Source organism: Candoia aspera, chromosome 8 (assembly GCF_035149785.1).
Source record: "Candoia aspera isolate rCanAsp1 chromosome 8, rCanAsp1.hap2, whole genome shotgun sequence".
NCBI classification, from domain to species: domain Eukaryota; kingdom Metazoa; phylum Chordata; class Lepidosauria; order Squamata; family Boidae; genus Candoia; species Candoia aspera.
Window position 1 is genome coordinate 39,212,083 of NC_086160.1, and position 12,197 is coordinate 39,224,279.

The 12,197-nt window shown below is 37.2% G+C and overlaps 1 protein-coding gene across 3 annotated transcripts in view; it reads left to right on the top strand.

The window, feature by feature from the left end:
- Nucleotides 1–12,197, top strand: part of SLC10A7 (solute carrier family 10 member 7) — a 146,692-nt gene that overhangs the window by 38,048 nt on the left and 96,447 nt on the right. For 2 of the 3 annotated variants that reach the window (XM_063309732.1, XM_063309730.1), the window contains exon 5: nt 7,904–7,942. The exons of the other annotated variant lie outside the window; for it this stretch is intronic. In XM_063309732.1, coding sequence (XP_063165802.1) covers nt 7,904–7,942 — 39 coding nt within the window. The remainder of the gene's footprint in view (nt 1–7,903; nt 7,943–12,197) is intronic. 3 annotated transcript variants of the gene reach the window in all.

A 12,197-nucleotide genomic window follows, 5' to 3' on the forward strand; every position in this document is an offset into this window, starting at 1 on the left:
TATAGCCCAGTGATCTGTTTTGGACTTGCCCACCTGCTCAAAAGAAGGAATTCTGTGCATCCTAAGAGTAAGTGTTTTGAAAGTGGCTGCATCCAACTTGAGAGCCATTTTATGAATAGGCAAGCTCTCATGGCAGCCATTAATAACAAATATGCCTACTGACTAGAAAGATTAATTATCATTGTCTTAGAATGTTGAGGCCTTCCCAGATGTAATGTTCTATGTAGGAAGATTGAAGCTAGAGTTTAGTCTTGCAGTTATTCCTGACCAAAAATATCCTCATTGAGGACTGGGGGAAGCAGAGGTTGAAGCCAGAGAACAGTAGACAATCCTCTAGTAAGAGATTTTGAGAAATACCCTTAAGTGGAAGAGATGAACTTGCTTCTTCACTTGTCGGGTGTAAGCTGCCTTTTTATCCTTATCCAAGATGAAGCTATCATCTGGATCTGCTCTCAGGGAAAATTTGTGAACTTGCTGTGCCTTTTATGTCATGTACCCTCTACCTGCAATTTGCTTGGAAGAAAGAGAGAACTTATGTGTAGTTGGGGGAATATGAAATATAATTATTTGAAAAATGAATAGATTTTATACCCTACCAAAAACACATACACACAAATCACTGTTTGTGCACATCTGTGACTGCCCTTCCAGCCTAAGTTGGGAACAAAGGAAGATGACATAAAGTTCTGGTTTAGTGACAGTCTGCATTTGCAATGTATAGCAACAGGATGCATCTCTGCATTAAGAACTGTGTGCACAAGTTTGCACAAAGGATGTTGACTTGAATTTGGGGAAGGGCTTGGAAAATAGCATTTGCAGATGGGGATATCACAAATAATTAACAAAATAGGTCGTTTTCACTTTTATTGTTTGCTATTGCGTAAAAGTCAACCAGATGACCTGTGTAAATTCATGTGGCAACAATATTAAATGTGCAAAGGTTTGTTCCATGCTTGATGCTATTGTCAGGAGCTAAAGATTGGCTTTCTTGTATTTTTGATTAAATTTATGTTAGGTTGTAGCAGATCATAAGACTGCAGAATGCCAGGTAGTAGAAAGATGCTGAAATAATTGCCCCTTGTTGTGTATTTACATTATATAAGACAAACTTATTGTCTGCTCTTTGTAGAAATAGCTGTTAAAGTGAATTCCTTTCTGGAGGAATCAGTAACAGGTTACTCGTCTTGCTGAAGTAATAAAATACTACTGGAAATGGCTGCAGTAGTTTCAAGAAAAATGTAGGCATTAACAATGGATTATATGAATGTAAGTAAATAATGTGCTTGGTACCACTTTAGTCAGTGGGAAAAATACTTTGTTTGATTTTTTATTGGGCACATAACAAATATTCTTATATGTGGTTTATAGAGTATGACAAATATTAATAACACAGATAATATGAAAAGTACTGTAATACAGCAAACAATAAAAATCAGCATGGAAAAGTTCCTTCTCATAGAGACAAAACACTAAGATTAAATCATACAAAAACAGCAAGAACTCAATTGTCTAAATGCCTATATGTATGAATAAAAAAGATCTTCAGCTGGTGCCACAATATTTATAGGCAAGATGCCAATGAGCTATAGAAGCTCTTCCTTAACTTGAGTGCTACCACTTCTTCATGGCCACACCAGCCCATTTTGCTGAATAGATATGAAACAAGGCTTCTGTACATGCTCTTACAGGGGAAACCAATCTTTCAGGTAATGTATTCACAGGATAAGATTTAAAAATTAAAATCAGCACTTTAAATTGTACCTGGAAGTGGTCTGGAACTGACACAGCTAATACAGACTGACATACTAAGATGGAAATGACCTAGTTTTAAATAATAGTCATGTTTTCTTGAATTGGCTACCATTTTGAATAAAATTTTGAATAATTTTGAAGTGCAAAAGCCTAAACAGGAGATTACAAGTTTGACTGAATAAGATCATTGTATTCCATTGTACACTTCCATTATATTTGGAAGTATTGCTTTCCATTTGTTCTTTCTGTAATAACTTATGTATATGCTTTTTGCCTACAAGATAAGGTGGAATAACAAATAAACACAGAGCATGCATAAGAGTCTGATGAAATTGTGGTTGCTTCCAACAGTGTAGGGCTCTCTTGGGCTTTTCCTTTGACAGACTGCTATAGACCTAGGTAATCATGGAAAATGCCCACTATAATTGGTATCTGTTTTTCATATGAAATTGGACCTGAAGTAGCATTCTGCCCATTGGATCCTTTAGAATGTTTGAAGTGAAAATCAGCACTTTGAGTAAAGCCCTAAACCAACTGTCAGCAGTGTTGCATTTAAACACTAGCTTAATAGCCATAGATAACTAGGAGCTGAATGCAATCAGGTAAGTGAACTGGCAGAAAAAGGATGTAATACTCCTTCCTTCTTTATCTGCTTACCAAATGGGCTATTGGAAGAGGTAGCCATGCCCTTCTCACTCTGCATAGAAATGTGGTTCTGTCTGTCTTCTACCAATCCCCAGTGGCTAGTAAATTTTGTAGACTTAATTATAAGATTCTGCTAAAGATGCATTCTTCACACTCTTTTCTTGCTAGGGTCTACAAGCAGGTTGCATGTAAGGATGACCCAGAATATAGTTAAAATGTATAAATTTAAATAACTTTGCGTTTATAATAGCTGCAGAAATCAGATTATTTGTAAATGCTGCATCTCACAGATTTAATTCATAATAGACATGATGGTAATCTTATTGATTAGTATCCCATTCTAGGCTTTTTCTTTTTTTAAGCTCAGGTTCAATGGCTAATTTTTAATTCAGGGACTTAAAAACAAAATTATTTAAAACTTTGAATCCTTTGTCAGTTAAAAAACAAAAACAGGAAATGGCTTCAATTAGAATTTAAATACTGGGAACTCTAGTGCACTTCAGATGTATTATACAGGAACTTCTGAAATTCCCAGCCAATATGTATATCCAACAGGTTTTTGTTGCAGAAGGCTAAAATGAAATTTTGAATTGAAAGCTCCTTTCTCCCTACAATGGAGACTGTCACTGGCCAGTATTCAAGTAGCAGCTTATCAAGGAGATAAAATTAAACCTCTTCTGTTGTCTGGCCAAATTAAAACTTATTGTATTGCTTTAGAATTTTATTTTGAAAAGGAAGAATTAAATATAACTATGAAAACAATTGTTATTTTTGCCTTGAATAAATTATGGAATCTGCTAAATGTGTGAAAGAGAGAAAGAATGAGAACAAATCGATATTGGGGTTATCAAGTAAATGTATACTAGGCCTAAGTGTCATCCAGTTCTGTTTATTGCAAGGAGAATGAGCAGCGTGATGTTCCATATCCAGGGCTAGATATTCCTGAATTTTTCATGCTCGTTATAAAATAGAAGCTGGATTTTACTATTTTATTAAAAATAGTGAAGTTTTAAAAGCCACCAGTCTTTCTGAGGGAGGAAGTGAGAGTGTTTTTTACTTGAAGGGACCATTTTATAGATACGTAGTTTCTAGCAGAACAGTTAGCACATTTTTATTTTGCCATCCTGAAATAGTATTTTTATATCCATTTTAACAGTTATTTAAGGGTCCCTGTGTGCTTAAAACAGCATCTGAATATAGGTACTTTTTCTCTCTCTCTTAAATAAAGCCACCTCACAACTTGAGTGTTCCATCAGTGCAGAAGAATGAGAGGGTAGCTGTGGCTGGAACAATATGTAAAAATACTGCTCGTAAAAAAAAATGCCTTTATTAACTGTCATCATCCCCAGAATATATGTTCAAATAAATGTTGTGTAATAACTAAATTTGAGATTAATAGGCCCCTTAAGAAATGGTGAAGTCATTCAGGATAGTCAGTGAAAAATAGGCTGCAAGAATGTAAAATGCTCATATTGTCCTGCTTACATGCTCTCTCTGGTATCCTTCCCATTTGTCAATGTCGGCAAGCTCTGTTCTCATTAAAACATTCGTGCACAAAAGCAACTTAATTTTCTTAAGAGGAAAGGACACCTGATTCAATTTAGCATCTGCAGCCAATAACTTGAATATATATTCTTTTTCAGCCTGGAGTCAAACAAATAGTGATGAGCGGCAACTGAAATAAAATACACTGCTTTTTAACCAATCACTATTATTTTTGCAGCCTCTGAGGTATGGGCTTTGCAGACCTGAAGGAAGCATCCACTTCTTAGAAATTGCAGTTAAGATTTAACTGGGGTAATAATCCATTTTATTCCAAAAGGAGATTTTTCACAATGCATAGGCAATGCCAAATGCAACCACAGTTTTTAGACCTCCGTCTTCAAATTATAATATATAGTAGAATATACCTGTGGCTAACACTAGAAGCATCTAGTGATGTTGCCTTGGCCACACACACACACACAGAATGGTCTCAAGCTGCCAAGCTGTAAACATCTGTGTACCATGAATATTTGCACTGTGTTGTTACCTTTTTGGTTGATGCATACAATTCACTTATCCCATTCCTAAACCAGAGGGAATAACAGTAGCTGCAGTTTTATGCATATTCAGATACAGTCAGAAACTAGCCTGTGACTCAAGTACTATAGGCATATTGTAGGATTGCAGCCCCTACTACTTATAGTCATTTCTTTTCGGTCAGTATAAATTCCCTTGTGGTTTGTGCTGCTATTATCTACCCTTTTATGCCTGGTGTTAAATTTCATATCCAATAATTTTTATAAATGTGGCATTTTTATCTTATTGCTGGAAGTAGTATGTACGTAGTGCATGTGCTGAACCTGAGAAAGAGTTAATTTCAGGAACATTTTAAAGCACTTACTGGGGGGAAAAGGTTAAAAGTGAATCCTATACAATACAGCTGTAATCGAAATTATTCAACCCCCATTGCAAATCAGGTTGATTGTCAAAATGTACAGACTTCCAGCTGTTTGCAATGAACAAATCAAACAAAAGCAATTGAAATAGCTCAACACAACGAATGCTTCAAGTGGTGTCCCCAAAGTCAACTGAAAATGCAACTTAGAATGACTTCTCTAGTTTCAAAATTATTCAACCCCCTGAATAGAATCTGTAGCAACAGCACACATACAGTATGCAAAACAGGTGTTGTCTCAAGCACACCTGATGCAACTAATCAAGGGCTTCATTAGTTGCACCAGATGTGCTTGAGCTGGAACACATGAAATACCTGAAGTGGCTAGGGGTTTGTTGAGTGTCACATTTGACTGCACGTTAGAAATACAGTATGGCTAAGTCAAAAGAATGGTCCAGAAAGGTGAGAGAAGAGATCATCGCCCTTCACAAACAAGGAACAGGATACAAAAAGATAGCAAAGGCACTGAATGTTCCTAGAGACACTGTTGGAAGCATAGTTCGCAAGTTCAAAGTTCAAGGAACAGTAGTGACACTACCTGGATGGGGCAGAAAAAGGAAGCTGTCAATGGCTGCAACCAGATTTCTGAGAAGGCAGGTGGAGAGAAACCCTCAAGTGACTGCAAAAGAGCTGCAACAAGACTTGGTGGCAAAAGTCTTGTTGCCACTTGGTGGCAAAAGGCACTGAGGTTTCAGTGAGCACAGTAAGGCATGTACTATACACAAAAGGTTTCCATGCCAGAACTCCAAGATTGCAATCTAATAGTGAAACACATGCAGTAGAACCAGAAATAGCTGCTTTTCACCATAGATCCTTACTGTACGGTTAACTGTTATATTGATTTTGATGTATTTAAAATATTTTATGTTCCTTCTTTAAGAGAACCAGTTTTGTGTAGTGGTTAAGCCATCAGGCTAGAAACCAGGAGACTGTGAGTTCTGGTCCCTCCTTAGGCACAGAACCAGCTGGGTGACCTTGAGCTTTCTTTCAGCCCTAGGAAGGAGACAATGATAAACCACTTCTGAAAAACCTTGCCAAGAAAACTGTAGGGACTCGTCCAGGCAGTCTCTGAGAATTGGACATGATTGAATGGATTAAAAAAAATCTATCTTTAAGCTACCTAAAAAAACAAAACAAAAAACTTTGTCAAAAATTTCATTGCATATAATATACAACTAAGAAAGCATAATCTATTAAATTTTCAGGAAAAGAAAACTTTGGGGCCTAAAAGATAATATCTGTACCAAATTAATATCTCTAGGTCTGTAGCTTACCCAAGAAATTTTGCTCCCAAAAATATTATCAAGTGCCACCTCTTTTGGTCCATATTTTAAGCAATTCATTCATAATATTCAGTCATCAATTCATGTTTAACCTACAGTACATCCCTCCTGCCAACTACAGTATCATAATGCCAGGTGATGACTTCATCTGTGAACAGATGGAATTCATGAATTCCATTCTACAAGTAGGGTACTATGACAGAAAAATCCTAGTTGCCATTTGTTGCCCTTCAAGGCAGGGGGATACCAGAAGAGATCTTGGGAGATGATTACAAAGAGCAGGAACATTCCTGTAAGAACAGGTGATTCTTCAGATACCTGAACTTATGTAGAAACTTAAACCACACTGCTTCATATGTCATATATTATTCCCTCAGGGTTTATCAAGGTGTGGAATTGTGGGTTGAAATCCTAATGTTACATTCTGACTTGTGAAACTGTATCTTCTTTATTGATTGTTGCAAAGATAATTATTTGGACTGGTTCCTCCTCCTCATGTTCAAAAGCAGATGCTGATAAAGTAGAGGTGTGAAAATATGTTGCTGTAGTTTTATAATTCTCAACTGTAATGTTTTATTTAGCTGTTTCTATTCAGAAGCTCTCCCCACAACATGGAATGCCATATGCCATTGTCCTTTTTAGCAAGCAACCAAGGAAGTAAAGCAAAGCAAAATCTTACAAGACTGTGCTTGCTTGTGTGGGGCCACTGAGAAACTGTGGTCCAGGGCTATCTTTTATTGATAAGGCCAGCCAAGGATGACTCTAATGAAATTATCAAAGCTTTGAATAAATTATGAACTTGAATAAGAAAGGTAAGCTCACTGGAGCCAAGCATCTCATTAGCCATTCATTCTCACTGCACTCTCATAATAGAGCAGTGGGTTCTACTGCAGCTTAGCCTGCGTTTTGGACTGGGTTCAAACTTTCAAGCTCTTTCAAACATCTTTGCTCTATGGCTGGAAGATGTCCTTAGTGGTTACTTTGATTCTGCTTCTGTTTTCCATGTAAATGGCACATTTTCTTGTCTTTGCCCCTCCCCCATTTTTTGCTGTACTTGTGGTTCTACATCATCGGACTGGATGTCATGGAAAAATTCCTTCCTTTATGGTAAAATGAGAAGCTTTACAAGATTTAAGCATTTTATATTTCTCAGAATTTAGAAGTTTGTCATAATGCTTTTCCCCAGCATTATTTCTTGGATATTTAGGTAAGCTAAACAATTTTTCAAAATGAGTTCAGTCATTTATTTTTGTTTTTTACTAGATTCATTGTATTCTTTCTGGCCTTTGAAATTAAAGCACATAGATAAGATAAGATGTTTACTGCAGTATATAATCAGTTAAATGCTTGTAGCAAAACATGTAAATTCAGTATTCCACTTGAAATATTTATACTAAAAATGTACTTAAATTTACATGATGCTGTTCAGATAAGCATTATACTATTAATTACTTATTACATTATTTTTCTCTTGACTTCCTGTTTTGCAAAAATAAGTCTACTTGTGCTTTTTCTATAAGGAATTTTATAAAGCATAAACACAGGATTAGGTGTTTTTTTTCCTTTTTAATAACCTCCTTTATTTTTAAGTTGCCCAGTGAGTAGAAAAGTAGAATGCAAATTATCAAAATAAATAATTAAGTAATAATAATCTGAAATGTGACTTTTCATAGGCTATTTGCAATGGTTTTAAGTGGCAGTGATCTACTAGAAAATATGAGTAAGGGTCAGTATTATATATGAAATAGCAAAATTATTATTGACATTTCTTTCTTTCTTTTAGGCAGCTGCTATATTTAACTCAGCCTTTGGAAGTTTTTTGGTAAGTAATATTACCTTCCAATATTGTTTGAATGCCTTACTGTACATTTTTTTAACTGTTACTGAATATTGAGTTAAGTTTCCTTTATCATGTATCATGCGTCTCTTTTAAATACATAAGTTTGCATTTCTTTCCAGTGTCTACTGCTTTCCAGAAAATTAGTGCATGAATAATCTCTGATCAATATAATTTAATGATGCTTAAGTACACGTTAATAGTCTTCTTAATGAGGAGACAATCCATTACTACTCAGACATTTGGGAGGCTAGTGTCAATATATTGATTTTATAATGAGGTTTATCACACAGTCATTATTTTCTATTAAGGTACCATGGATTTTTAAAGGAACATGGCTCAGATGATGAGAGAAGCAATGCTAATTCACTGGGTGATAAGTCACATGATTAGCATATTTTGCTGCCAGAGAACAAGCTTATTCTATGTCCCAAGGGAAACTGATGGAAGGAGTAAAAATAACTGTGCCGCTCAAAATATAATTTCTGAGCTTACATTTTAGCATCCCTGAGCACAATATACTGTAAAACTTACAGAAAAGGAATCTCAGTAATCATTTCCCTTATTTTGTATATTACACAAATCAAATATCTGGGCATATTTTTTGCATGATTTTATATTTTTGTAAAGTAAATTGCTTATCTCTGCTACAGTCCAGATCTTTTTATTAAAGGATGTTAGTAAACGCATAATATAAAGATAAATGAAAATACTGCTTTTATATATATTATGCTTACTAATAGATTAAAAATGAATATACAAAAATGCTCCAAGGAATGTTATATAAGATGGATAATTGGAAATATGCTTGCATTAAAACGTATTCTTCATGTTAAAATTTTAACTCAAAATATCTGGCATTTTTAAACTGTTCTCATTTTCTTTAGTTTGTAAATGAATCTGCATACAGGTAGTCCTCGACTTATGACCACAACCGAGACAGAACTTCCATTGCTAAGTGATGCAGTTGTTAAGTGAGTCACACCCAATTTTACAACCTTTTTTTGCCATGGTTGTTAAGCAAATCACAGTTGTTAAGTGAATCTGGCTTCCCCCATTGACTTCGTTGGTTGGAAGCCCCCTGGGAAGGTTGGAAATGGTGATCATGTGACCCCAGGATGCTGCAGCTGTTGTAAATACATGCCAGTTGCCAACCACCTGAATTTTGATCATGAGGATGGATCGTAAGTCACAGCACTGTCGTAACTTTGAATGTTCATTAAACGAATGGTCGTAACTCGAGGACTACCTGTACATGGGGTTCCTAGTTTTCTGTTCATCAAAGGCTGGTTTTGCAGACAGATCATATATAGAAAAGAACTATTTCCAGGGCTGGGGAGATGGAGTAGCAATTATTGTGAGAGAAGCCCTGTCTGTGACCAGAATCCTTGCTTAAGAGTGATGCAGTATAAATGGCTGTATGTGAAGGGTCAAGTTGCCTGACAAGGCCCCTTCCTGAGCTCCTTGCAGTGTTCAGTAAGCTGTTTTGGTGTTCCCCCAGCTTGTGGTGCTTCCATCTCCATTCATTTAGGGCAGATTCAGGGAACGTTTAGGAATATGTGGCTTCCATTACAACCATGGGCTTGTCCCAAGTTATGTATAGCCCTGCACATATAGGCAGATGTATTTTGGATTTCCTTTTTTTTTTAAAAGAGTTGATGTTTGATCTGGATATGGAAGATATTAGGCCAAGTCCTTTCTCATGGTCGGAACACTTCCTTGTCCAGATGAGATTTGTGGCTACCAATCGCCTCTGGAGCATGAAGTGGCCTATTAAGAGGGTTCCTCCCAGGTATCTAATGGATCCCAGAAAACAGTTGGGGATTTTCCCAGAAGTGATCTGATAGTAGTTCTACTGGGCACCTGGGTAGAGTCATGGAATCAGGAAGCAATTCAAGCCTTTGGAATGACTGTTCCTGAGTAGTCTCTGTTGGCTGATGGCTAGTGGCACTTAGTTTCTCCAAGAGATGAAGTGGCAGAAGTAATGCCTGGAGCACAGTGGAAGAATACGAAAAGCAAATTGGGCCAAGCATGGGTACAGACTTATGCTTGAGTCTACACCACGGTGGCCAGAGTAGTGAAACTTGTCTGCTTTTCTTTGCTCTTATAGTGTCTGTGGGCTCCATTTGGTGATTTTGTTTAAGGTTGCTTTTTCTGTATTAGGGAAAGAAGGGCAGGAAGTGCTCCCATCTAATTGCTGTGAATTACTAGTGCAAAATTTTGCTGATGAAGTCTCTTATATTAAACCTTTGTGTGTAGAGTCATAAATAGTGCCTGGGATAACATCTGGCAATATTATCTTTCAGCATGTGGAATGGATTTTCTTTAGCATGACCTCTGCCACCTGCAACCATAATCCATGCCCCTGTCACTCCTTTGGGAGAATGACAAGATGGGTCTGGGAAGTGATGAATATTTCTTTGAGGGAGGGACGTATGATGGCCTGGTTTGAAGATAATAGTGATGATCCTCTTCTCAGCAAGATGTCTCTGAACCTGAATGTTTTAAATAATAATTGTCCAGTCTCCAATGTTTGGGAAGTTTATTAAGAATGTAGTGAGGAATCAGCTACAGAGGGCTGGAGAGGAAATGTTTTATCTGAACCCCTTTCAGTCTGCATTCAAGCTTAGACATGGAATGGAAATGGCATTGGTCACTGTAGTACATGAGCTTTGTCATGTCCTAAATGGGACAAGTGTACCCATTCTGACATTAGACCTTGCAGTGGTGTTCAGTACTGTTGACCAGGGTATCCTTCTGAACTACCTGCAAAGATTGGAAGTTGGGGCATTGTGGTACAGTGGTTCAACTTCTTCCTTACTGGGTAGTTCAATCAGTGGTAATAGGGAGGAGAGGTCAGCCTGTTAAGAACTTACTTGTGGGATGCCCCAAGGTTCAATTCTTTCCCCTGTTTTGTCACATACATGAAACTACTGGTAGAGATCATCACTTTAGGGTGAAGTATGAGCAATATGCTGATTGTACACAGCTATACAGTTCCACTCTGGGCCAAGCTGGAGCTGCCATGGAAATCTTGACCAAAGTATCTGGAGCCTGTTAAGGACTTGCTGAAGTTGAACTGCAACAAAACAAAGTTGTTGTTCAAACAAGGTTGTGGCGTTGCGGGTCCTCTGCGGGATGTGTTGCCAACAGGTGATGGCGCAACCGGCCTAGTCTGACCGGGCGGGCTCCTCACGGGAAGAATGACACTCAGCACAACGGTTTGTTTAGGCGGGAGAGAGCCCAGAACAATTGCGCACCTCCCTTTTATTGAACAGGCAAGGAAGTGACATCATAGGGAGGGATAATGATACAAGGAGGTTATATCTTAGCCAATACTTTGCTTGCTAACTATGTGCATTACTGTTTGCTGCTAACACCCTGGGATTTTCTGCAACTGCCTCAGCCGATACTACAACACAAGGTCTCTGCCTGCACTGGGTGTAACTCTGGATGGGATAACACCTCTCCTGAAGGAGCAAGTTTGCAACTTGGGAGTATTCCTGAACCCATGCTACTGCTGGATAAGCAATATGTGGTGGAGGGGGGTTTGCCCAGCTTCTACTGTTGTTCTAGTTGTGACTCTACCTGAAGTGGAAGGTCCTGGCAATAGAGATTCATGCTCACATTTATTTATTTACTAAGTCTTATATGCTGTTCCAGTTGAAAGTGACTATCAGCAGTGAATATTCTCTTAATATAGTAATAAGGTTTAAATTTACAAATAGACTTTTGAAGTCTATTTTTACTATGATGGTGTTGTTCCTTGTCTCCTTCATCAATGAATGTTATTGAAAAATGAGAGAAATCAGAAGACATTAAAGTTTTTTTTTTTTTTAAAACATCATTAACAATACTTATTTATCCAATATTTGAATTTGAGAAGACATTTTCTATTCAGTCACATTGTCTGATAATGAGGGAGGTTTTCACCTTCATAGTACGTTAGTATAAGCTATCAGAACATATTTTACCAAAACAATAGTTGTTGCCCTTCAGACACATATGGTGTAGCATATCTTCTTTACTTTGTCATCTATATACAGTATGTGTTGGGATACTTTGGCTGATCATAATCTAACTGCCTAAATGTACAGTGGACTGAAGCCTCTGTCCTAATTTCATGTATCTGTTGACATAGGCATATGTATTGTACATAAATATGTAAGGGGCAGAGGCTGCATTGTGACACAATGGATATTTTATCCCTTATCCCCTTCTGGCCTGCTTTCATGGATGT